Below are 24,784 nucleotides of genomic sequence, written 5' to 3' on the forward strand. Positions count from 1 at the left end.
ATAAACAAAGACACAGCTCCATCATGTATTCTCCACGTTGCCTCTGATTTTTATTGCTGACTAATGTGACTGATGTTTGAATGCATTTTTAATGTTTAAACGCACCGAGTCTACCACTCATCGTTTCAGTCAGAGCTGATAATTGTCCACTTGACACTCATCAGTTACAGTGACAGCATCTTGCATAATGTCAAATGAACTGTCTGTGGAACAGTGTCTGCATCATCCTGACCGTCCTGACAGGAAATCAATAGCATCCCCACCTTTAAAGTGTGGCAAATGTTCCAGTACACTGGCGATACGAGGTTTATATTTTTAGAATGGCTGAAAACAACCTTGAACTGTGTTTTTTTTCTTTGCTTTTTTCTTCAAACTCAGTACAGTTAAATAGAAAAAAAGCTCTTTTCAAGAGTTATTTTTGGACCAACCTGCATTTTAATTGTGGGCAAAGCCACAAGGCTCGAGTCGCCAAAGGTGAAGGTTGTGTTTTCTCTTTTTAAGGTGTGCGTTTCACATCTAAGAACTTGCTTTATGCATAGATTATTTCAATACCAAACGGTTTTGCGGCTTAGCCAGACAATAAGAACAATGCTAGTGCTTTACTTGTGAAGTAACATAAGCGTAAGCCTGCAGTAGCCATCATTTCCACGTGTGTTTGCTGTCTTTAGGTGCTGATCAGAACAGTAAAGCAGAAACAGAGACGAAGATCAATCCTGTTTTATTTTTTTAAGTATTTAATGATTCATTTGGGCAAGAAAGGTCACTTCACAAATTTAGCCATCACTCAGCACCATGACAAAACTGTACAGACTGTAAAATATAGATTACATCTAAAACAAGTCTAAAGAGTTTTAACTGGACAGGAGGACATCTCCATCATGGCTGCTTCTTATCAAATCCTACAACACTGCTGCTGATGTCGTTTCAGTATGAAGAGTCATGATTGAAAATAATCTTACAGATTGGGTCAAAAACAAGGCTGATTAACTGGAACCAACAAGGTTTCACTCTGACAATAACAACATATGTTACAGTCTTTTCCACGTGAATGGTTTTGGACTCATATACAAGAAATTTCAGCAATTTGATTGGTCAAATACACGCCGCATCTGTGCCGAGAAGTGCCGTAGAGACTCTCCTGCTGTGCTTCATGGGTCGCTAAGCCCAGCTGTTATGGTCACCAGGGGCCAATGGAGCCATCGCGCTTTCCTTTTTTCTCTTTTTAGTCTTAATATATATACAGGAGTTTCACACAGTGGCAAACAGCATAAAAAAGCAATACTATCCCATGAGAGCTGTTTTTTGTACTTTGATAATGCTGACAGAACAAGGTCCCATATAGTCCCAGTGAACAACATTGCCCTTAGTATGAAAACCTAATTTAAAAAAGTGTTTGAATGGGGCCCAGGAACCATACCAATCTGAGAGCTCGGGTTTTATTTGTCCCAAAAGGATGCATTTGGCCCACTTGCTATTCTGACCATGTCAGTCCGCTAGCTCTACCTTTTATCTGATGTGGAGCAGTTTTGATGACGATAACTCAAAGCAGCGCCGCTGAGGCTTCTCATTAACCAAGATGGATGGTTTGGAATGATCTCCCTCTGTTGTGCCAGAAACAACACAACTGGATGGGATATTTTACCGTTTGCCATCACATATTTTTTATTTTTCTGACTGAGTCCTGTGCTATTTGCCCACTGGTGACCGCCAAAGATCATCTGAAATAGCCTTTCCCACACAAATCCTTATTTGTGCATTCGTCCAGTAACGGTAGGCTAGAATGAGCCCAGAGCTTTGAGTGTCTCCAGTCCACAGAGCTGACTCATTCTTCTAGTATTTTGACATGAAACAGCAGGTTGACGATTAAAAAACAATTGGTCCAATGAGTGCCATGGGAGGATTAACACACAGCCAATCAGTGACAGATTAATGGAGTCGTCTCAGTAGAGTGTTGTCACTGTGCAGCGGCAGACATTTGAAATGGGCAGTGCTGGCTTTCAGCATCCACGAGAGGCAAACAAATAAAGATGTTTGACTCTCAAAACAGGACAAACCAACACACATCCATTCACGCAAATGGAAAGTGGTGCAGACTAAAGACTGGATGCTATGAACGAGCACAGGTTATATCTAATATGGAGCTGAGCCTCCCTGTTCAAAAACAGCTTGTGATGAGGACGTTCTCAAAAGGATAAGCAACTGTTGGCTGAACATTTCCAAACATCTGGCTTCTAAAGCAGCTATTAGCAAGAGACAGCAGGTAATTTAAGTCCCCTCCAGCCAGATGCCTTAAATGTTGATCTGTCTATTTATTATCCTTACTGAAGTGTCACAGTTTCTGTGTTTAGAGTTAACAGTCATTTTCTCAGAGTGTTTTCAGTGTACTTTGACTCAAATGAGGAATACTAAGGAATAAAACATCTGCCTTTAAACAATCACATCTTTGGTTGATGTGTAAATTTAGCAGAAGCTGATATCTCCACATTCCCCGTCTTTTCATAGATTCTTTAGAAACCATGTGACCGCGCCGACCCAAGAGTCATTTTTTGATCATTGTGGGAACTGCTGGTGCACGTTTAGTCTGAGGGTTCCCGTTCCCTCGCTGAAAAAAATCCATAAATCTACTTTTTGTGACGCAGGCTCTCAATTTCTTTAAAATTAGCTCCGGTTCATTGCAGCGCTCTCATGCGTGAAGATGACTAGTTTGATGAAAGAGGCGAGCATTCAGTCACATACTGAGATGCAGGTGACAGCCACTGAGTGCCAGGGTGCACCTCTACTTTCCATTTACCTTTTAGCATGTCTCCTCTCTCCTCTGGATGTCATACAAACGGGTTATATTCTTTTTTTTTCAGCCTGTAGCTGTGCAGTCGTTCCCTTCCTATCTCACACCAATGTGTTGACACGCCACTGAGAATATTTTCACGAGATGTTGTCAAGATAACAACAGCTTCGCTTCCCAGATAGTTTGAGTTTTGCATGTGAATGATAACATTCTGCTCTTCAGAGTTTTTGGATGCTCTTCAGGAAAAATGTGCTCCTGGCAACCATTCTCCGTCTATTCTATGACGGGAAATGGAGCCATGCCACGGCGGCGCTGAGCCCAGAAGAGTACAGTTCAATGGTTCTCAACCTTTTCAGCTCACCTCCCCCAAAATAACTAATTCCCTTAGTCACATGGCAAAGGCGTGACTGGGCAGAACCCTGAAGTGTGACTGAAAAAGATGGATTTACCTATTATAGCTGATGTCCTATATCAGGGGCAGGCAATTCATTTTTCCAACTTGGACTGTTGTGGAGGGCTGCAGAAAAAAGTGAAGTCAGTTCTGCTCAATATTCATTTTATCTCTTTATAAGCTCACTGGTTCTGGTTTCCATTGTGACCCTTGGGAAAATATATATGGCCCACTCCTGTGTTTCATTATGATGTTTAATCACACTTGATACTTGACAAAAAATCTAAAATCTAGAATCTAGAGAAGCGTTCGAGTCCCGTTTTACTCTGAGTGAACTTTCTGTTGTAGGGCAGCAGCAGTTTGTCACATGAACCAGACGTCCTGCTGGCTTCTCTGTATCATCTCTGCTGCCATGCTAACTCGGTAATTAAGGCTCAGTAGCTTAGCGCATTTTTTTTATTTAAAAATAATCTTGCGGAGAGCAGCTTTAACTAACATTTCAAAAGAGAATAAAGGCAGTAATTGCAGTGTTCACACTTCTTCAGTAAAAAGAGATTTTGGTAAAACTGACTGAGTGCTCTCTGTTGCTCCTTCTAAGTTAGCTGTTGTACAATTTCAAGTTAACAAGGACAAATTGTCAGCAGCACAGAGTGTACCAATACTCGTAAAACACAAAGTCTCCTCAAAGGATTAAAAAACATTACTGCAGTCCTTGAGGAATAAGAGTTAACGCCTTTCTCCTACTCGTGTCAGTGCATATTAAGAAGAACACATTAAAAAATAATGTTGCCAGAAAGAAACCAAGCAAGCAGTTCCAGAGTTCCTACTGTCAGCATGATGTTGCAGCTGCTTGGTGCATGCAGGATGTTGCACTAAAACTTGTGCACATACAAAAGCTCTGTGCACTTTGTCACTCCCCCTGAGCTAAACTTGTACTTTTAACTTTAAATTAAACTCCAAGCAGAGAGGCTCTCGATCTCTGGGGGAGATTAAACACACCACGAGACAGCGGCTGTGATCTGCTCTCTCTCCTTTAACATCCACATCAGATTTCCTCCCGGGGCGTCGCCCTGTAGGCTGAGACAGAGCTACACGGGAATGACGGCTGCGTAATTAGTGTCTGTGATCACATAAAACTCCATAATAACAGGAGGTGAGAAGATTAACAGCATGACAGCCCAACATATTGGAGGTCATTTAATTAACACTGGTGGTACAGATCCTAATAAATGATCACATCTAACTAATCTTTAGGAAAAAAAGCCGTATTTACGCTTCCTCCATGCTTTTATCACCAGTTAGAGAATGTGAATGAAATAATCGAATCCAGAATGAACAGGGCTACGAGGATGTTCCATCATCGTTATATAGAAAGGGTTTAGACCATAAATTTTCATCGTCATAAAATCATTTTGTGTGTCTGAGGCATTTCACGGCATCCCATTTTGCCTTTCTGCAGGCAGCAGGCTGCTAGCATTGCCTTCACCCACCACAACCAGCTGCTTCCCCCACACACACACACTGAAACTGCTGTCCTGGTTTAATGTCTTATGTGTAGTTATCATTTGGACAAAGGTGCCAATAAGGGTGTTGGTCCCATGGTAAAATTCTTACTCGACTAATAGCGCTGATTAGCGGGATGCTAGCATTTATAAGCTAACTTGACCTCTATGTAAGAAAAAAAAATCAGCAGAACTGTCGTTTTACTTCAAACAGGAAACATCATCAGTTTATGTATTTTATTCCCTAGAATGACACATAAATCTTGATTTTAATTGTTTAGCTCCATGCTCATTGAGGATTGTCTCACCGGGGCCCCCTGCTGTTCAGCTGGATGAATTACAACAAATTTCTGTGAAGCGGGATCTCCTAATTTCTAGCTGGGCCCAGTTGGAAAAATATGACCTCACAGGGTTTTGAGCAGCAACTGGAGTTAAGCAATATTTGACTTCAAAGGAGACGCCAGTTATGGGTCAGGGGTGTTTACCAGCAGCAGGACAAATCCTGATCCTGGATTTGTCTTAAAAAATGTCCATATAATATATTAATGTTAAGATTTTTATATATTATAAAGAATGGAAACATAATTTATCAAAATGAAACTGGTACATGGGGTATTTTTTTGATGACTGTAGATTGGTCAGCTCATCATGCAGGAAAAAACACCTCCAGACATCACTTTGTGGAATAAGAAACTGTGATTTTACTGTTTTTGGATCCACTTGAGACAGAACTGTAGCCCGAAAACTAGTCAACTGCTAAATTAACTGTGAAAATAATTTTTGGTGCGTGTCATGTCAAAAGATTAGATCCTAAAAACTTAGAGTCTGTCCATCATTCATCTCTGTTTGAGAGGATACTGCCCATTTTATTGGCCGTTTCTTTTGTTATGTAATGCACAACAAGGCTAAAGTCGCACGTTGTCTCAACTTTCTAACACAGTGTAAGACTCTTGTGTGCTGCAACCAAACCTTAACCGACAAAGCAGAAAAAGGCACAGGCACATTCAGAAAGCGTCCTCAATGATGTTGTTTCCCTCTACTCCACCTTCAGCTCCGCTTCAACATCATCGTGTTCTGCATTTCACGTCATTTTCTCATCCCTAAGAGTCCTTGCTTGCTCATTAATTAGCTGCCATATCACAGAAATAAATGATCAGTAAATAGTTTTCAATAAAGAGGTGGTCATGACACGAGTAGAAGGAAAGGGAGCACATTTTGGCTCATCTTCAAATGATATCAACTCATTAGGTTACAACAGATCAGAACCATTTGTTACAAAAACAGCGTGGCTATTGACTTGTGTACATAAATTTTTACATAACATACTTTTTAATCATTACCGTGTCCACTTGTTACGGCTGTTCACTGATGAAACACTCTACATTTAAAAAAAGTGATAACTACAACGCAAAGTAAACACATTTGGTAGCGGTTGAGCTCCGAGACGTTCTTTATTTTCTCGTTGTTAGTGTGTCAGAAATGGAAATGTTAGTCACTGGCTACTGAGTAAGATCATTTCCATCCATGACAGGAGCTGAGATCAAAGTCTGGGTGTGTAGCTCCTCCTGCTTTTGCATCAATGTCATGTGCAAAAGGCTCTTCAGCAACATTGCAGCCAGTTTCAAATCCACCAAGGTAGCCCTTCCTCGTGGGCTTCAGAATCCCTGCAACAGCTGCCACTAATTAAACAGTATGAATTCATCACCACTGAGCTCTGTTTTCTCCCAGTTTTCTCCAGAGTGAAACACTTAGGCTTCCTCTACATCCACTTAATCGCAGCATCTTGCCTCCTCTCGCCTTGGCAATCCTCATGAAATCTGGAGGGTAAAAAGGTCTGTCAGCACAATGGCCTTGTGCCACAGTCTGAGCCCCAGTGGATTTTTTTCCATACTGGTCTCTGCAGCCTTGCTGATTGGCAGACCTACAGCTTTACGCATCAGCGTCTGGTTTCTCCACCAGTTTCAGAGCCTCGTGCATGCCAGCCGCCGACAACTTCCGATTGATGTTCCTGTAGCGGCAGCGCAGGAGGTTGCTGTAGGTGGTCCTCAGATCACGGTTGAAGAATGCATAAATGAAGGGATTAATGAGGGAGTTGGCGTAGCCAAGCCACAACAGAGTTCTTTCCAGCCAGAGGGGCACACAGCTGCACTGCACGCCACAGACGAAGGGCCTGGCAGTGGACACCAGGAAGAACGGCAGCCAGCAGAAGGTGAAGGCGCCAACTACGATGCCCAGAGTGGCTGCAGCCTTCTGCTCCCGTTTGAAGATGGACTGGTTTTTCCTCTTCCGCCGTTGGTGGTGCTCGCCGGTTTTGAGAAGGCGGGAGACGCGTGTGCTGCACTCCTCCTCCACCTCACGCTGGAGCTTCAGTGCCGCTGCCACGCAGTCCAAGCTCTCCTCTTCCTCGGCTTCCTCCACCTGTTCGACCTCCGTCCCCTCGACACTTCCCGTCTCTCCCGACTCTGCTGGCTGATGCCCTCCTCTCCCCCCGCGAAGAGTCACCACGGCTCGGTGTTCCCCTTCCCTGGGGAAGCCAGTGATGGTGTGCTTGGCTGCGCTGAGCTTGGCCGCTCGGTAGATCCTGTAGTACATGATCAGCATCACCGACATGGGGATGTAGAAGGCCACGGCTGTAGAGTAGACAGTGTATCCGAAGTCCTGGCTGATGAGACAGACCCTGCCGTCGTTGACGTTCTGTGCCCAGCCGAACAGAGGGGGGAGGGTGATGGAGGCAGAGAGGAGCCACACCGACAGGATCATCTTGGCCATGCAGCAGCCGTTTTGCCGGACAGGATAAGTCAGAGGCTTAGTGATACCCAAATACCTACACAGAGAAAAACACAGCCAAATGAATACAACCCTAAAATGTGTCTAGTGTAACACTATTTTTATTGCTTACATTACCCTAAGTTAGTGGCACTCTCCCCACCCTGGACAAGGTGCCCTTGAGCAAAACTAAGATCTCTGGTTGCCACACTCAGCTCCCAAACGAGAACTGGGTTATATTATGAAAGAGAAGCTCAGGGATGCTGGGAAAGACCATAAATGTTCAGCAAACCTCATATTTTTAATAAAGTCAGTGTGACCACCGAGCAGAGCAGTAAAATGACCACCTACAGCATACAGGCTACAAAATTTCCAACACACAGCGCATTGGCAGGCATGTGTGGCTTTCAAAAACAAATAAGCAAAAAAACATTTATCGTTTGATTAAAGTGGTGAAAACGTTTTAAGGAAATGGAAAAACAACAGCAGGGGTTGAATTTTAAACTCGGGGTCTTTTCAGAGTCTCTGAATCTGTAAATTGATTCAGCGGTCAGAACGGGAATGCCGTGAGCAGAGAGGTCACACTCTGTCCTGCAGCTTTTCATTTTAAGCAAGCGCCCCAGAACAAGACCCCGAGGCGCAAGAAGCCTCACAGAAACCCAGCGATCCAGTGTCGCAGAGCACTGAGCGACAAAAGCTGGAGTTAGAGTACAGAAGGCAATTTTTCTACGTCTATGAAATAAGAACGTGCACAATACGTCGCTTCTGTTTAAATTTATTTTTGGAGACTTGGGTTCCAAATACTAAAGACAGGAGACGTTTAATTAAAACGGGATAAAAAAAAAAATGACGGCAATGTTTTTATAAGATTTTTATCTTAGCTTCATAAAAAAAAAGAATCTGACACAGTTTTAAAGCTGAAAAAGTTTATCTCACCTGTCAATGCTGATTACGCACAGAGTCATGATGGACGCGGTGCAGCACATCACATCCATGGCGATAAAAACGTTACAGAAGAACTGACCGAATATCCACTGACCGCCGATAAGGTCCGTGATACTGACAAACGGCATCACGGCCAGAGCCACAGACAGGTCGGCCACTGCCAGAGAAACGATGAGATAGTTGGACGGCTGGCGCAGCTTCTTGACAAAACAGACGGAGATGACCACGAGCAAGTTCCCGCAGATCGTGGACAGCGTGAGCATGGTGAGCACCGCGCCGATCAGAACTTTCTCCACCCGGCCGTAGCTCAGGATCTGCTCCCCGCAGCGGGTCCCGTTCGTCTCCATGACCTGCGGCTGACTGGAGGTGGACGGAGAAGTGGCTGCTGCCGCTGCTGCCGCTGCATCTGCGGCGCCTTGCGCAGCCTTTAGTAGCCGAAGCGCAAGAGCCTCCGAGATCATCATGTTAGTGGAGCCCCCGGGATCTCCGCCACCGACTCTGTCCTCTATCATGAACGACGACCTCATGTTGCCACTGCCGAAAGTCCCGTTACTCGCTCCTGCAACAACCATTCTGCCGCCTCGTGTTCCTTTTTATCCATGGACTTGGAGAGCCGTCTGGAGGTGGCACAAACGCGCACTGAAGTGCCGGTGTTGCCGGTGAAATGATTAATTCCTTTCCCTAACCCCCGTCAGGAGACACTACGCTGGTGTGCTCTCTTTCATTCCAAAGTATCGACGCCTTATTTCATCTATTTACAGGCGCACTCGTCATTACGCACGTGGCGCGCAGCGGGCATATTCCCAAAATACCTGACCTACAAAACGGGATTTTATTTCCTTTTTGTCCTCGGCCTGACGGGCTGCACATCACGCTTTTCACCCCGATGTGCAGAAAGACAAAACTTAAACGCTGCCCTCCGCGTAAATATCACAAAAGTTGACGCGTGACGTCAAAACCCAAGTTGGATAGCCTATAGGCTGCTGGTCACTTTATATTTACACATGCACACAAATAACACGCACTGTGCTTTTTGGTGTTCGTTCTGCTGGAACTGGACACACCGTGCCCATGGATGACCGTGCGTAATTACGCAGAATGGAGAAATGTTCATTAATGTCATTAATCTACACACAACAAAAAACAAAGGGAGATAAATTCGTATTTATAGAAGTTTTAATAATGCAATCTGGGGTTTTAAGAAAATTTTAAGGAAACATCATGTCATCCTTTTGGGTGATAGACGTGAGGTCTTATAATAATTACATACTTGTGGGGAAATACTTTTTTGTGGTTTCATTTTTAAGTTGTTTATCCCTCATCTGATCGAAGTGAAGGAGCTGAAAAGGATTTCCTTTAATTTTTCCCTTGAATCATTTTTTCTGTTTAGCCGGGAGGCGTCAAATTTTGAATGTTAGGACAATCTGCCTTCATCTCACTTCTAAAACTATTAGATTTATGTTGCTGGAGTTGAGAACAGGAACACAAAGTGCTCCCGACGTCTTTTCATCATTCTCTAATCTAAGTGCAATTTTGGAAAAGATAAGTTCATACGTGGCTGTGATATTAATGCAGTCGGTAGCCTTGGTTACTACCTCCCCCAAGTGATCAAAATCGTCCACTGCATGCTGCTCGTGAAGACAATGCTGGATTTCTTTCTTGCTTTTGGGATAAAACGTTTATACTCTCATAGCTTTAATGTTAGTTTCATTTAAAATAATTTCATGTTTTTCTTTCACAGGTGAAGCTGTAGTTTCTCACTTTAGGGCCCTGAAGAGATCACCACAGGCTGGAATTTCACTTTAACTGGATTTACTGCTGGTCATCTAAAGTATCCTAAAAGATCCCGAAACACCTCAATCTGAATCACTTAATCATCACCTTGTTTTATGACAGATTAATCAATGTGATTTTTCCTCTTTGACTGCTTAGAAGACTTACAGTAAATCTATCAATCAATTCAACTTTTCCCACTTATCCAGTTCAGAATTGAGGCAGGGGCTTGTTTTTGGTGGGAGGCAGCCAGAGTGCCCACACAGATGTTGGGAGTGCACACACAGGGGCTGGACTCAAACCCAGGACCTTCTCGCTGTGAGGCAACAGCACTAACCACTGCACCCTGCGACTTACACTCTGCTTGCACAGCAGCCAAAATACGCTCATGCCAGTTACAACTTCAGGAGCATGATCCAATGAGTGAGTTAGTTGCAGGTCACCAACCCCAAAGCTTACAGGAAACTCTGGGGTCCGTTCTTCGTACCTCGCTTACTACATCCAAGATCAAATCATCGCGCCAACTTTGAGCTCGCTAATCCGGTTCTCCGAACACACCTGTTGTTGACGATTAGTATAGCTGGATGAAGTAATCTGAGATCACTGGGTGGCTTAAAAGGGGCTACGCATCGATAGTAGAAACATTGATCGGCAACCCTGTGATTGGTCGGCGAAAATGTCGAAGGAGCGCACTCAGTATTTTTCGGCAGCAGAGCAAGAACTCGGGCAGCACGGTGGCACGGTGGTTAGCACTGTTGCCGCACAGCAAGAAGGCCCTGAGTTCAATTCCACCATCAGGCCGGGGTCTTTCTGTGTGGAGTTTGCACGTTCTCCCCGTGTTTGCGTGGGTTCCCTCCGGGTACTCCGGCTTCCTCCCACCGTCCAAAGACATGCAGTTTGAGGGGATAGGTTAATTGGATAATCCAAATTGTCACTAGGTGTGAATGTGAGCGTGAATGGTTGTCTGTCCTTGTGTGTTGGCCCTGCGACAGACTGGCGACCTGTCCAGGGTGTACCCCGCCTCTCGCCCTATGACAGCTGGGATAGGCTCCAGCGTCCCCCGTGACCCTGGAAAGGATAAGCGGAAGCGGATGGATGGATGGATGGAGAGCAAGAACTCTTGATTGAGGGATTTCAGGAGTTTCAGAGTTTAATTAAAACGCAAGGGAACACTGCAAAGGCTGCAAAAGCAAGGAGAGAGGGCTGGCAGAAAGTTGCTGACAAATTAAAAGCGTAAGTAATTTATTATATTACATTATATCCTCTTTCACATTAGAGCCACAACAGGACCCACTAGAACATGGGAACAAGTAAAAGTGAAATATAAGAATATTCCACAGAATGGTAATATTTATCACTTATATTGCTTTTAGTCTATGACAAGAGACCCTGGAATAATCTGTTTGTTTGTTTATAACAGCAACCAAGAAAAGGGCAGAGCAAATAAAGACAGGTGGTGGTCCTGCACCCCCTCGTCACACCCCGGCTTTTTGTACTGTGACATTTATTGACATTGTGGGTTTTTTGTGTGTAGTTTGACATAACACTCCATCACTTTTACCTGTTCCCATGCAAGGGGTGACTGAAGCATGCACAGTAAGTTGGGAGATATATATATATATCTCTATATATATATCTATATATATAGAGAGAGAGAGAGAGAGAGAGAGAGAGTGAGAGAGAGAGAGAGAGGAAGAAAGTAAATAATACCCTGACGGGAGAATCGATATCTCTCTATGAGCACACCGTCGCGCTGAGCTAAAGGATCCTGTCTATCCCGCAATATACGCTAAATTCTGAAAACTCTCCTTATCAATCTTGCACCTTCCTTGCTCGCGTACAAACGGACAGGACATGGCTGCGACAGACTTCCCAAATCCACCTTCGCTTTTATAGTCGTGGTCTCTCATCTTGATTGCACGTAGTAATTTACTATTACTACTCTAAAATATGAATTACATCTGACATGATCTACTACATGTAATAGAATGATTAATAGTACATTTCCCTTTTTTTCGGAAATGACCTGTATGTATCTGTATGACATCAATAAAAGAATCAAATGCTGCATTATCTTTAGTTACATTGATAATATTTATTTATGGAACAACAGTGGAGAAATATCGCTGTTGCTTTCGTATAAATGAAGCGGACATACCTGAGAGGCCGCGATCTAATCCTGTTTACATAAAGTAAACCTGCTCCCGAGCAGGTTTACGCTTACGGATCTGTTGCTATGACAGCAAGTCCCGGATGAGCTTCGGAGAACCGAACGATCCAAGATCACGCGAAATCGTCAACATTCAAATCCGGCTAACTTACTTAGCGAGGTACGAAGAACGGACCCCTGGGTTTGTTTTTGTTTGTTTGCTGTTAACGTCCATGGGCGGGACCCATTCGGGGTTTCCGCCTCTGAAGCTGCACACCTGCCTACAATGATCTCATCTGAGGTTGCTACTTTGGGTAGCGGCTGGCTGGCATTCCTCGCTGGAACATTAAACTATGCAGTTAGTAAAGCTCTGGCTCCCTATTGGAAAGTACAGCCCTTTCTTCTCCCTGCGGCCTGTCTCACTGTGTTTCTCCTTTGTACAGCTTGTCCCTGGAGTGTGTGGTGAGCCTGCCTGAGCTGAGTGAGTGTGGAGTGTTCAGAGTGTTTTTGGATATTTGGACCCTCTCCTCCCTGAAGCTCCATTTTTCTCCTGCCACTACTGGATATATATATTTTACACTGGTGTTCACTGTAAATAAATGCACTTGGCTCGACCTTCCAGAATCCTGCTCCTGAGTCCTCTCAGCCTGGTTTTCATGACAGTATAATTCTTTTGCTATGGAACAATCAGACCCTTACAGAAAGTACATTTTCTGTCTGACTTGCATCTCTGAAGCTTTAGTTTATAAACTCGTCCATCTTACTGCCCGTGCTTTTAAAGTTTGGGAAATCAGAAGATTTTGCAGGCTTTCTGACCTCATCGCCATTCAGCATTTACGAATAAATGAACTGGCATACGAGTCAAACCACCTGAAATTAGCAGCCAACCTCATTACTGTAATGCTTTTGGCTGAATGCTGGTTCTTGTGGAGAGCCTGAAACCAGAGGCTGGTAAAGCAGTAGATTTATGTCCAGAGTTTTATAATGTCAGGTTTAATTATCAGATAAGGGCAGAATGGATCTACTGTTTTATCTCTGCCCAAAAAAATTACAAAAAGAAACTTTAAACTTTTAATGCACCTTAAGAAAAATTAGGGGTTACGATTAAGAGGTGATAAATACTTCTTTTCCAAATTTGGGAAATTCTTGTGCAGCCGTTGAAATGATGATGAAATGAAATAAATTAATAAAAAGATCAAATAAAACATAACTGCTATATACCTCTCTGTCAGACAGACATCTTGTGTTATTGTGAGGGTGATCATGTGTGTGTCTCATCATGTTTGCTCCACACATTGAAGGATCTCAGCTTCCTTATGGAATGGAGCTTTTTGTATCCAGCATCTGTGTTGAGTTTCCAGTTCAGCCTGTTGTTGATGTGGATGTCCAGGTAATGCTCCAACACATCCCAGGATAGACACGGGTGTTGTAGCCATTCTCGCTCTTCTGACATCTCTCGGGTTTTTTGCACATTAAGAAGCAGATCATTTCTCCAAGACTACTCAAATAAAATCATCCACTAGTGCTCTCTCTGCGCTCCTCCTCCTGCCCATCACTAACACAGGTGACATGACTCAGAGTTGGACTGAAAGTCTCAGGTGTTCATGGTAAATGGACTGGAGACAGCACGGTCTCCTGTGGAGCTCCTCTAATGCACATGAGCAAATCAGACAGAGCTCAGTGTCACGTCCTGCGGCCTGTCTGTCAGGCAGTCGCTGATCCCTGAGATGGTGGAAATGTTTGCTGACATTTCCTGCAGCTTCTCTCTCAGTGCTATTGGTTATCCAAAAAAACCCAAACTGCAGCAGCACCACATTTCAAAGAGCTCACCAAACATAGGCCACCATATAATAATATCATCTGTTAGAGAGCTATCATCTGCTGAGAGCAGATTAAGCGCATTAAGAGCTCCCATTAACAAAAACAGACGAATGAGGAGTCCGGTTCTCTTCGCCTCGACACCTTAAACATCCCTTTAACTGGCATCACACTGACGCTGAATGTTGAGTCATTTTGTAATCAGGGGAAGTTTTAGACGAGAATCTAGAATCTAGCTTTTTAAAACGTTCATAAGTGAGATTTGTCCTCCCTAAAGAGCTGCCTCATTTCATGATTAAAGTCATCATTGCACAACAGACCATGTGACCTACAGGCCTATAATCATGTTATTGCCATTGTTTATTTTTATACAGTGGCTGAGGTTCGATCTAAAATCATTTTAATTCCTATTTTTCACCCATAATCTATGATTGTATATTCATTTTACTATCATATCTCCTCTTGGTTGGCTGCTCTTTTATTGCTGTATTCTAAGGTGCCTCTGAACTGGATTAATCGGATCAATGCAGAATATGTAGGGAGACCAGTCGAGTTCTGTTTAGAAAGCTCACGCTGTTGCTTCAGCGTATTGGAAGTCAAAGAGTCACAAAACTATTGAATGGTCAAGCAAACAAGTACATTAAGAAAGTATTAAGTACCAACATTGAAAAACACTTGAAAGTTCTTACCATGCATACATGAGTACATACGTTTGTCTCCAGTTTCTTTATCCAGAGTTTGTTCTTTATTGAAATACACTAGATTCGTTCTTATGATCACTATTCGATTTTAAATGACGTCAGTTATCAGTGGCACCAGTGAACTAAGGTGAAGTCATTCTGGAGAGCACAGCTCATGTTACCTCAGAGGTATCATTTTACCATTGATTTGGAGATCACCTTGTTAGACAGTCCACTCATCACAGCAGCACTTTTCAGTTCAGCTTTGAGATTAACGCTGAAATAAGTGCGCGGACACAGTTAGCAACGGCTCGTGAATGTTCTAAATGTATGTCTATGTCTCTGATTCCTGCTTGCACTTACAAGGCAGGTGATTTCTCAAATATCATGAAAACACTGGCTAACTTTTACTGAATGCTTTAGTCTTTGTTCTGACTCAGTACCCTGATGAGGAAAATGATAGTCAGGCCTAAAATATACGTAAATCATTTACTTCTTTATGTATTTAGATATAAGCTACCGTCCAGCATGCTGAAGAGGAATTTTACTGGATGCTAGCTTGCTAAATATACAGTATTGGTTCTGCCAGCTTTCTTTGAGTGATATAGAACTGAAAGAAAGTAGATTTGAAATCTATTGGAGAATCCCACAATATTAAAGATGGTGTCAGAAGTGCAATTCCACAGGGAAAACTTTTATTTTGGATCACATTCAGTAATTTTAGATGTTTTTTTAATCTGACTTGATTAATAATTTTAAACATGCAGTTGTTATGTCTCAGTGACCACTGTTATGTTATTAATATTGAATAATGATAGTGATGGATAATGAGTCCGGGTTTTCACCACAGTCAGTATAAACATGGATGTAGGTACTGTGACATCACCTGTCTCCTGAAGTCAAGTCAACTTTATTCATACAACACCAAATCACAGCAATAGTTGCCTCAGGGGGAGTAGTCACAACACGTTAGCCAGTGAGCATATCCAGCATAATCCTCCTTCTGACACTTAGAATAAAACGGACTAAATGATTTTCATATTTCATACAGAATGACTAGAAAATGAGCACAAACTTACTGGGAACGTGTTTCCAGAGGGATGTCTTCCTATTACTTTCAACAGGAACTGAAATGCTTTTGCACCCTCAGCTCTCACTGCTCAGTGGCCTTTCAGAAACAATGCATCTATAAAGGACTTCCATATTGACTGACGCTCTTTTAGAATCTGCCTCAAGTGGCCATTAATGGAATTGCAGTTTTGGACACTGAAACACACACTGAAGCACACTGACTTCATATTGCTTCATATCCCTGAGGTTGCAGCTTGACCCAGACACAAAACACATGAACACTGGAGAAAAAACAGACACACAAAGGAGCCTCACAAATCACAGATCACAGCATAATCAGTTTGTTGTGTTTTTGTGGACTTTTGAGCTGTGAGCTGAGCCTCTGCGGCTCACAGACATAAATTTAGACAAAAGTGAAAATTATTTTGGAATTTGTGCTTTGCTCTGAAAGCAGAATCGCCTTATCAGCTGTGCCCGAGCTTCCTCCACCTGTCACCGGCTGAGACCGCAGGAAATCCCATTCCAGTGACTCCAGCGTCGCTGCCGCAGTTTCAAACGTCCCCGCGGGGAGAGCGTGTAAATACTGTGTTGCCAGGTTGGACAGGAATCCATCTTTTAGCGGAAGACGCTCACCGTGCAGAGCTGTGCGCGTGCTCCTGCCGTGCAGGCAGCTTGATGTGAGCGATAAGAAGAACCGGATCTGGTTTCCGTGAAGAGCGCAAGTATCCTCTGGAACGGACTTCCAAACGCGGCAGCGCGGAGGGATAAACGAGCCACGGACACGAGCGAAGCGCGTTTGTTTCCTGCGTGTGTCCGCGGCTGGACGGGCAGCAGGCTGACACGACTATTTGTCGCACGTCAGCTGATCGACGCTGCTCTTTCTGAAGGCCGAAGCCTCGGATTTGGGAAAATACGCACACGCGCTTCCTCCTTCCACCTTCACAGGATCGGCGGCTGGCCTGACATCATTGGCTGGCAGTTAGGAATGAATCATCGCCTTCCCCGGGGGGTTCGGGGATGCTGTCGCTGTCATAGCACCCATAAAATCCCTCGGACACGCTGACCCACCCTCTGCGCTCTGGTGTTTTAAAGCCGTCTCGTCTTTGAAGCCAGCATGGAGGAAATCTTGAGGAAGCTGCAGAAAGACGCGTCCGGCCACAAATACAAAGGCATCCGCGATGCCTGCGTCTACGCCTGCGGTGAGTGCACGGCAGCCCCTCCGGGCTCTTTGTCAGCAGGAGGCGGAGGGAGAGCAGGGATGAGGGGAACCTGCGACTCCTCACCTGCTTTTAGCTTTTAGGAACCCGAGAGCAGCTCCTGCACTCAGCCCAGAGGCTGTGGAGCCTGTGAAGAGTGAGCAAGAAGCCAGCAAATCTTTAGGACCATAACAGATTCATCTGAGCAGCCACGGTGCCATATGGCTCCCATGCCCATGTGCTGAGCTCAGTACCTGTTGTATAAGGCCAAATGTCAGCCTTTCTTAAAGAAATACGGCAAATGTTCCAGAAGGAAAGGGAAATTCTGGTTTCAAGTCAGGCTTTAGACAATTGGATCGGATCGTTATAGAAAAATACACAAGGCAAATATTTGCTGATTCATTAATGCCATAACTTGGGAGTATTGTGCAGACACGAAGAAAGCATGAAGGAGCTTCTTCAGCACGGAGAGGTTTACAGACTCTGAGCAGAAACTCTTTCTTGTCTCATTACTGTCTGTCTGCACGGCTCAGTGCTTTTCACAGTTCTCGCCTCAGCGAGAGAGACGAGCCTCACTGTGGAGGGAAAATATAGAAATAGAGGAGCCCTCCTCTAGTTTCTTTATTAAATAAAATCTAGTTAATACGGTTTAAAATGTCTTTCACAGTTCACACATAACATCAAGCAATAACAAAAACGGACACACCATGGTGTTCACGCTCCCACACTGTTTTATTATTATTATTAGTAGTATTATTATTGAGTAGCAGAGTCTGATTGGGACTCCAGCCAACATAGCTTCATTATCCAGGTGGATGAGTTATGACAGAAATTCTCAGAGTTGTTATGAAAAACCAAATTATCACATGAGGCTAAAAGAGTTTAATGTGCCAGGCTGCAAATATGATTGTTATTGCTGTAAAATTGGGCCTTTTAAAAGGAAAGTAAATGGGGATTGAATCCTCTGTGGTGCCAGCCTCGAGTGGACGTTAGTGGAGCTGCAGTTTTTAGCACTTCTGCGTCACTGTGTTATCTTTCAGTTCTGCAGGTTGAGTTTTTGGAACAAGGCTGATGGCGTACAGGTGAACTCTGGATATCAGGGTCATCAAGTTAGAGCTCGGTTTGAATTCTGTGAAATAATCCTCTGAGCTTTGTTAAACTTAATCCAGCAAGCTAGAAACTGGCAATGACCATGCGGCTGAACACAAATCATGTGACTTCCAGTGCTCTGTGACAACAATGAGAACGTGCCACAGAAGCCAAAATATATAACGCCATTTACGCACACGGTGAAAAACGATTTCCACTGACGTCAGCGAGGAGACTGTTAGCATTAAACGGCACGATGGGTCAGCGTGACCTTTTAGTGGCAGATGGAACTCATTGAGACAGCAAGTAGAGAATGAGTTCAGGTTGTGCTGAAGAAGGGGTAATTGTGTAATCGTAAACACACACACACACACACACACACAGTATTAATGCATGCTGTCTGTCCAAGGGCACAGACCTATTTGGGTATGTCCAAAGAAAGCTGCAGGCCTTTTCCAGGCATATGCTTGCATATACACACATGCACAAAAGGCCTGAACTGTGACCTTCCAAAAATGATTATATCATATATCAGTACTGTTTGCTCTTTTCTTCACAGACCGCTCGCATGAATAGAACCACGCCCACAGCATCAGTCACTGTGTGTCATGGTCGTCTCCGGATGTAAAGGATGCTGAACAGCCTGATGCAGATGCAGAGAACATATATGGGAGAGTTCAGTGCAGGGACAAAGCTGCTGTTCACTACGTCTTGACAGACACAGAAAGTATGAAAGCACTTGCAGAGATTTATGGCAGATTTTAGAGATGTCAGCAAGTCTCATATTTCAACTTTTTTACTGGAAAAACGTGGCACGCGGTCAGAATTGGATGGAAGTCTAAAGATGAGGTGAAAATTTCTCTCTGAGGTCACCGAGGTCATGTTAGGAGGAGGCTGCAATGTGCGCTGTTAATGCCGGACGGCTTTGAAGAAAAATGTGACTGTACTGACGGTTTGGTGTTTGGCTTTCCTAAAGTACGAGCTCACATTTAATTTGAGGTCGTGTTTCAGGGATTCATACTGAATCTGTAATTTTAACAGAAATGAGTCAGCTAGCAGTCAGGTGTCACGTAAATAAGATCCAATCCTGCATTTCCTTTTTTCAGCGGTAAATCAATCTGCATTTGATGCTGCAGTGGCTGTAGCTCAGGTGGTAGAGCAGGTCAGCCACTAATCAGAAGGTCGGTGGTTCGATCCCAGGCTGCCTCCTGGCTGCATGCCAAATATCCTTGGGCAAGATACTAACCCCATGTTTGCCTACTGGTGGTGGTCAGAGGGCCCGGTGGCGCCAGTGTCCGGCAGCCTCCCCTCTGCAGCTGTGGCTACAATGTAGCTTGCCATTGCCTGTGTGTGAATGTAGGGTAAAGCGCTATACAAATGCAGGGCATTTGTGTCTGCAGTGTCTGTGGGACTGAGTCAAAGTAAAGTGCAGTGTTTGTGTTCATGGTAATGAAAGAAGTGTCACTCAGTGGCTCGCTGGGTTCAGAGGTTCTGGATACACAAACCAGTGTGGAGGTTGTTGACATGAGAAAATATTCAGTGCAGAATATTTCTTCAACTGTTTCACGTCTCTGTGCTGAATTAAAACCAGCTTTTCATTCATGGATTCTATATCTATGAATGAAAAGGTAACACAGTTACAAGTTTCATTATGTTTCAGGTACAGCTGATGTTACTTAACCAGTCTGTCTGTTTCTTTGTTCCAATAGAAATGCTTCAGTCTCAGAATGGATCAGCAAAGATTTCTCCTTCACTGCTCCGGTAAGTTAAACATGCTGCATTTTCTTCTCAAAAGCATGAAAATAAAATGTATAATTAAAACCTGCTGACAGTCTGTGGTTTGTTTAGAAGAAGGCGTCTTCGACAGTGTTAAATGTTCCTGCCTTTAGCTAACCTGATAGCGTCCATTCATTCTCTTCTGCTTATCCTTATCGGGGCTGGAGCCTGTCCCAGCTGTTATGGGGCGAGAGGCCGGGTACACCCTGGACAAATCGCCAGTCTGTCACCGATAACTGAATACTCAAATTTAAACTGCTCAGAACTTTGTAGCTTAAAATGTCAGTTTTCTCAAAGCTGCCTGATTTGAATAGATTAAAATGACAGAGGAGTCATTTCTGGGTTGATAATGCAAATACTGAGCGCGAGCTGTGAGCTGAGCATTGCTTCAGTTTGGATGTTCGATCGCCAGTGAAGTGATCAGTTTAAACTGCAGTAGCTGGACACACTAACATCTAAAATCCCATCAAAACCCATCTGTTCGAATCTGCATATTCACTGTGAGCTAATTGTTTGTTTGTTTTTATCTTGTGCTTTTGTTTTTTTATTGTTCTGCACTGTCATTGTTCTATTATGTGTTTTATTCTACTGTTAAGTGTCCTTGGGTGTCTTGAAAAGCGCTTTTAAATAAAAATTTATTATTATTATTATTTATATGCCTGAGGCTGCTTTGACATGCAGGATACTTTGTTGGGCTGTCAGATATACACTGTGATCATAGTCTAATTACATCATAATTATTATATATATATGGTTTTAATTTTTATTACATTTTGAGTTTTTGCTTTTAATTCAGTTTAGTTTCCAGAGTAGCTTTGCTCGTTTCAGTGTAGTTTATATTGTTTGAAAATGCCTAGTTTTATTTTATTTATTTATTTATTTCAGTTTTAGTTTCTTTTTTGAGTTATTATTGTATAGAGGGCATATGTCAGAGGCAAGATTTAGGTAGATCACTACAGGTGTTAAAATAAAAACACATGAATCTTTCAAAGCAGTTGACTCAGTAAACACATCCACCAGTGGCTCATCAAGCAAGTTGTAAAAAAGTACTAAAATGTTTTTGTCTAGTTTTATATTTTATATTATTAAGTAAAGAAATCAATTTAAGTTATTTTTTTTCAAAAGTCTAATTTTTATTTTTCATTTTAGTTTACTAAAATGTTTTTTACATCTAGTTCAGTTTGGTTTAACTACAATGAGCCTGCTGTCTGTCAGCTGGCCAGCAGGGGGCGACTCCTCTGGTTAAAAAGTCCTTATTTCCCATTTGATCCTTGAACTCAGTAAACACTTTCACAAGTTTCAAATCTTATTTAACACAATGTGATATTTATTTTGTGAGTTTGGTCCCAATCAGAATAACAGCAATGATAGGGCGGGGCCTGATTGAGGGCTTTGTAACCGACAAGCCGGTACGGTGTGAACGTGCAGTGTCCTCAGTGTCTCAGTCGCTACTACCATTAAAGTGCAGCTGCAGTATTTTTCCTGTTATCATACAGTTTAACTCAGAGTTTTCAGAATTTTTATTATTTAAATGAGTACGAGAGCACCACAAACTAAAATCTAAAGGAGTTGAGAGAAAAAGCATCGTCGATAACACCTGAGCTCTCTAATCTAAGAAAGAGTTTGTGCTTTTGTGGTAATCGCCTATTCAATCGTTCCAAAAAACCCAGTTGGACATTTTTAGAATTCAGTGATCACTTGGTGGAGTTTTTTTATTAGAGGGACGCAAAAATATGATCTGTCTGATTCTTGCAGTCGCTGTAGTGAGTTTGAAATCCAGTAATCTCTGACTGTTTCTGTGAGTAAAACTCAGTAAAGTGTAAAGTGGATGGAGAGCTGCTGCTGCTGGTGGCCGGCAGCTCGTGATGGTCCCGTAAATTCCCAACACGGCATGAATTATTCACGTGATAATCTGTGTTGTTTTATTAGAGTGTATTAGATTAAATATTGATGATAATGTCTTTGTAATATAGTGCCGTGATTTTCTGCTAGTGTGTTCTTCTGGCTCTACAGATAAGACTTCATCCCTGTTATCTCTGAAGGAGAGGTGCTAAAGGACAGACTTGATTGACAGACTGATGGAAGATTAGTTTATAATGTATTTAATTATAAATAATCAATTTCAAAAGTGACTGAGTTTGGTGTTTAAATGAAAAATTCTCAATGTTTGTGATCCAAATATTCACCTTTTTATTGTCTTTTGACTTTGTTGTCTTTGTTGTTTGTTGCTCATAAATGGTCTGGTTGTGTTTAACTGCCGTGCAAACTGTGGCTCCTCACAGCCCGCTTGAAGTGGTCGAGTTGTGACAGCTCAGAGCAGCCTGAGAGCGCAGAGATGAAGCTCAGTATCCTGTAATCAGCAGCAGAGCGTGGTGACTCAACCGATCACAAATAACAAGAGGGAGATGGAGGGCGAGCGAGTGAGCGGAAAAACAAAGAGAGAGTGAAGAAACGGCGGGAGAAGCAACACAATAGCTGGTTTACATAAAGATACCTGCGTGAAGCTACAGTGAAAAGCTTATTTAGCAAAGGATGTGGTTGCTGAGATCATTTGGGTTCCCAGTGCAAAGTGTCAAGCTTAGCATTTTGCTCCTGTCCGTATTTAAAACCACACCTGAGTAACGGGCGGGTCTGACTGAGAAACCAGCTGACATTGTGAGTTCATGTGGTGTGATATGATATGGGATATTAATCAGCCGTAAGGTAGGCCCACCCTGACGCATACTTTGCTTTATATCCTTCTGGATGTTATTGTGGGCCACAATTTATAAAACAGACACCATGTTGTACTGAGTGACCTGAAACCAGCAGTAAACTCATAAGGAAAGAGGTTAATTGAGCATGACCTTAGCAAGAAAACAGTGTGGCACTTCTGCAAGCTGCTTTGCAACCCACCTCCAGCCCAGGTTCTGATGTTTATTACAAATGTTGCATACATATATGACCAAAAATATTTATCACGATATACATTTGAAAATTTGCGATAACGATATAACTGACGATATAATTCACACTAGACAAAATACTTTACAACTCCACAACTTTATTAGTGCAAAAAAAACCATCAGTATATTTTCACCTAAACAAGCAGCTGTTTTTTATGTGCATTAAAGCTATATAAAAATGTGCAAACACAAATTCCTCGCTGACAGTTTACCCAAAAGGCATTTCCAGTGGAAATTGGCCGACATATCCTCAGCATAACCATGTATAATATCCACAAACCTTAAAAAGAGGTTATACACACACAACACGGTAATATTATGTTGAAGCACAGTACGTATCACTCCGCGAGGCTCCTGCCTGCGATAGCCATAAAACCGACAATCCATCAAGCAGTGCGGCTTCATAGCTTAGCAAAGTCGTACTAAAACCTTTGACAGATTTTCGAGCGCCGTGCACATAAAATCGTTTCGAGGTCAGTAAACACAACCAGAATTCATATATAAGGCACACGGGATTATAAGGGGCACTGACGATTTTCAGAAAAATCAAAGAATTGATTTTAAGTGCGCCGTATTTTCCAAAAAACACGGTAATAACGACGGCCCGCTAGCATGCGCTAGCAAAAATGTGCTTTGTTGTGTATCTGACGGACGAAAGCCAAACCAGTTCCACACCACTGAAGTTGCAGCATTTTTACAAACCAATTCTGGTTCATCCGTTTCATTCAACAATCCGCTTTCGCCCTTCTCATTCTGCATCACCGCCATGCTTTTTCCGCCATGTGCGTATGAAAACAAAGGCACTGCGCATGCGCGTTTTACCCATATTCTATCGCGATATTTCATTTTCCGATCGTTGCCCAACTTTATACCGGTATTACCGTGAACGGTATGATATGGCCCAGCCCTACATACATACACAGCTTATATACAGCTCTAAGGACACAAGAACTAGAATGTAGTTCAACTTTATGGCTTATGCTCCCCTCACCCATCAGACGGTTTGGCCAATGAAAACTTTTACCAGACAAGAGGAGCTCAACTAAATTGCTCCTCCTGACTTGTTACTCTAACGATTGTAAACTATAATGCTTCGGTTTTTGCAAAGAACAGTGGAGGGGGCCACAGATTTATGATGGGGGTGAAAAAGGAGACGTTCTGATATTCTGCTGATCTGTTTTCTTCTCACATCTCTGGAGTCTCAGACCCAGAGTACTGCACACACAGTTTCACAATCTTTAAGAGATATTCCACCTATGCAACATAACCATTTTCAACCACTAATCATTAATGAGAAATTCATTTACTAAAAGCTTAATGTATTAACTTTCACTCCAAGATTTATTCACTCCATATTTTGCATTTTTTTCTGTTCCAAAATCTGTGTTCGCTCACTTTATTGACACCAATCCCTGACTGTGATTGTGTCAGCTGATCTTCCGAGATTGTAGAGAGCTGTGATTGCACTGCCTGCATTACTGTGTTGTATTTGCTTCCAGAGAGCGCTGTCTGCTGCCTCTACAGATGGCTCTGGAGTCGAAAAACACCAAACTGGGACAGACTGCACTTACTGGCATGCAGGTACTGGAAGACACAAATATATAAATAACGGTTTTATTTATTTGGATTTTATTCTTCTTTATTTAAACCTTTCTGGTTGAACTTTGACACCAGTTTAAAGTGGAATGTACAAACTGAACCTGTAGCTTCTCTCTACACAGAAACTCCTGTGTGAGGACAGGTTTGTGGGTGGAACTAGTGTGGAGGTGGAGGCACTGGAGAAACAGCTGCTCAGCCAGATGTTGGAGGCTATCAGAGTTACCCCATCTCTCCATGAAGACCTGCAGGTGGAAGTTATGAAAGTAAGACCTGGGAATGTGTTTTTGGGGCTGAAATGA

General features: G+C 42.9%; 2 protein-coding genes across 5 annotated transcripts in view; one reads left to right on the forward strand and one right to left on the reverse strand.

Annotated features, from left to right (window-relative positions):
• Positions 1 to 702: 702 nt before the first annotated feature.
• Positions 703 to 10,687, reverse strand: htr7 (5-hydroxytryptamine receptor 7). Its single transcript, XM_005473746.3, has 2 exons — positions 8,381 to 10,687; positions 703 to 7,502 (listed from the first exon to the last, which is right to left on the reverse strand). The coding sequence occupies exons 1-2, from the start codon at positions 8,959 to 8,961 to the stop codon at positions 6,608 to 6,610; spliced, it is 1,476 nt and encodes a 491-aa protein (XP_005473803.1). The 5' UTR covers positions 8,962 to 10,687; the 3' UTR covers positions 703 to 6,607.
• A 4,945-nt stretch (positions 10,688 to 15,632) lies between these two features.
• Positions 15,633 to 24,784, forward strand: part of arfgef3 (ARFGEF family member 3) — a 57,964-nt gene continuing 48,812 nt past the window's right edge. Inside the window, exons 1-4 of one of the 4 annotated variants that reach the window (XM_025897397.1) lie at positions 15,633 to 17,079; positions 19,875 to 19,926; positions 24,386 to 24,467; positions 24,608 to 24,748. In XM_025897397.1, coding sequence (XP_025753182.1) covers positions 16,995 to 17,079; positions 19,875 to 19,926; positions 24,386 to 24,467; positions 24,608 to 24,748 — 360 coding nt within the window. In that variant the 5' untranslated portion in view covers positions 15,633 to 16,994. The remainder of the gene's footprint in view (positions 17,080 to 19,874; positions 19,927 to 24,385; positions 24,468 to 24,607; positions 24,749 to 24,784) is intronic. The other 3 variants (XM_025897396.1, XM_019349356.2, XM_013264366.3) reach the window with 3 other exon arrangements.

This window comes from Oreochromis niloticus, linkage group LG13 (genome assembly GCF_001858045.2).
Source record: "Oreochromis niloticus isolate F11D_XX linkage group LG13, O_niloticus_UMD_NMBU, whole genome shotgun sequence".
NCBI classification, from domain to species: Eukaryota; Metazoa; Chordata; class Actinopteri; order Cichliformes; family Cichlidae; genus Oreochromis; species Oreochromis niloticus.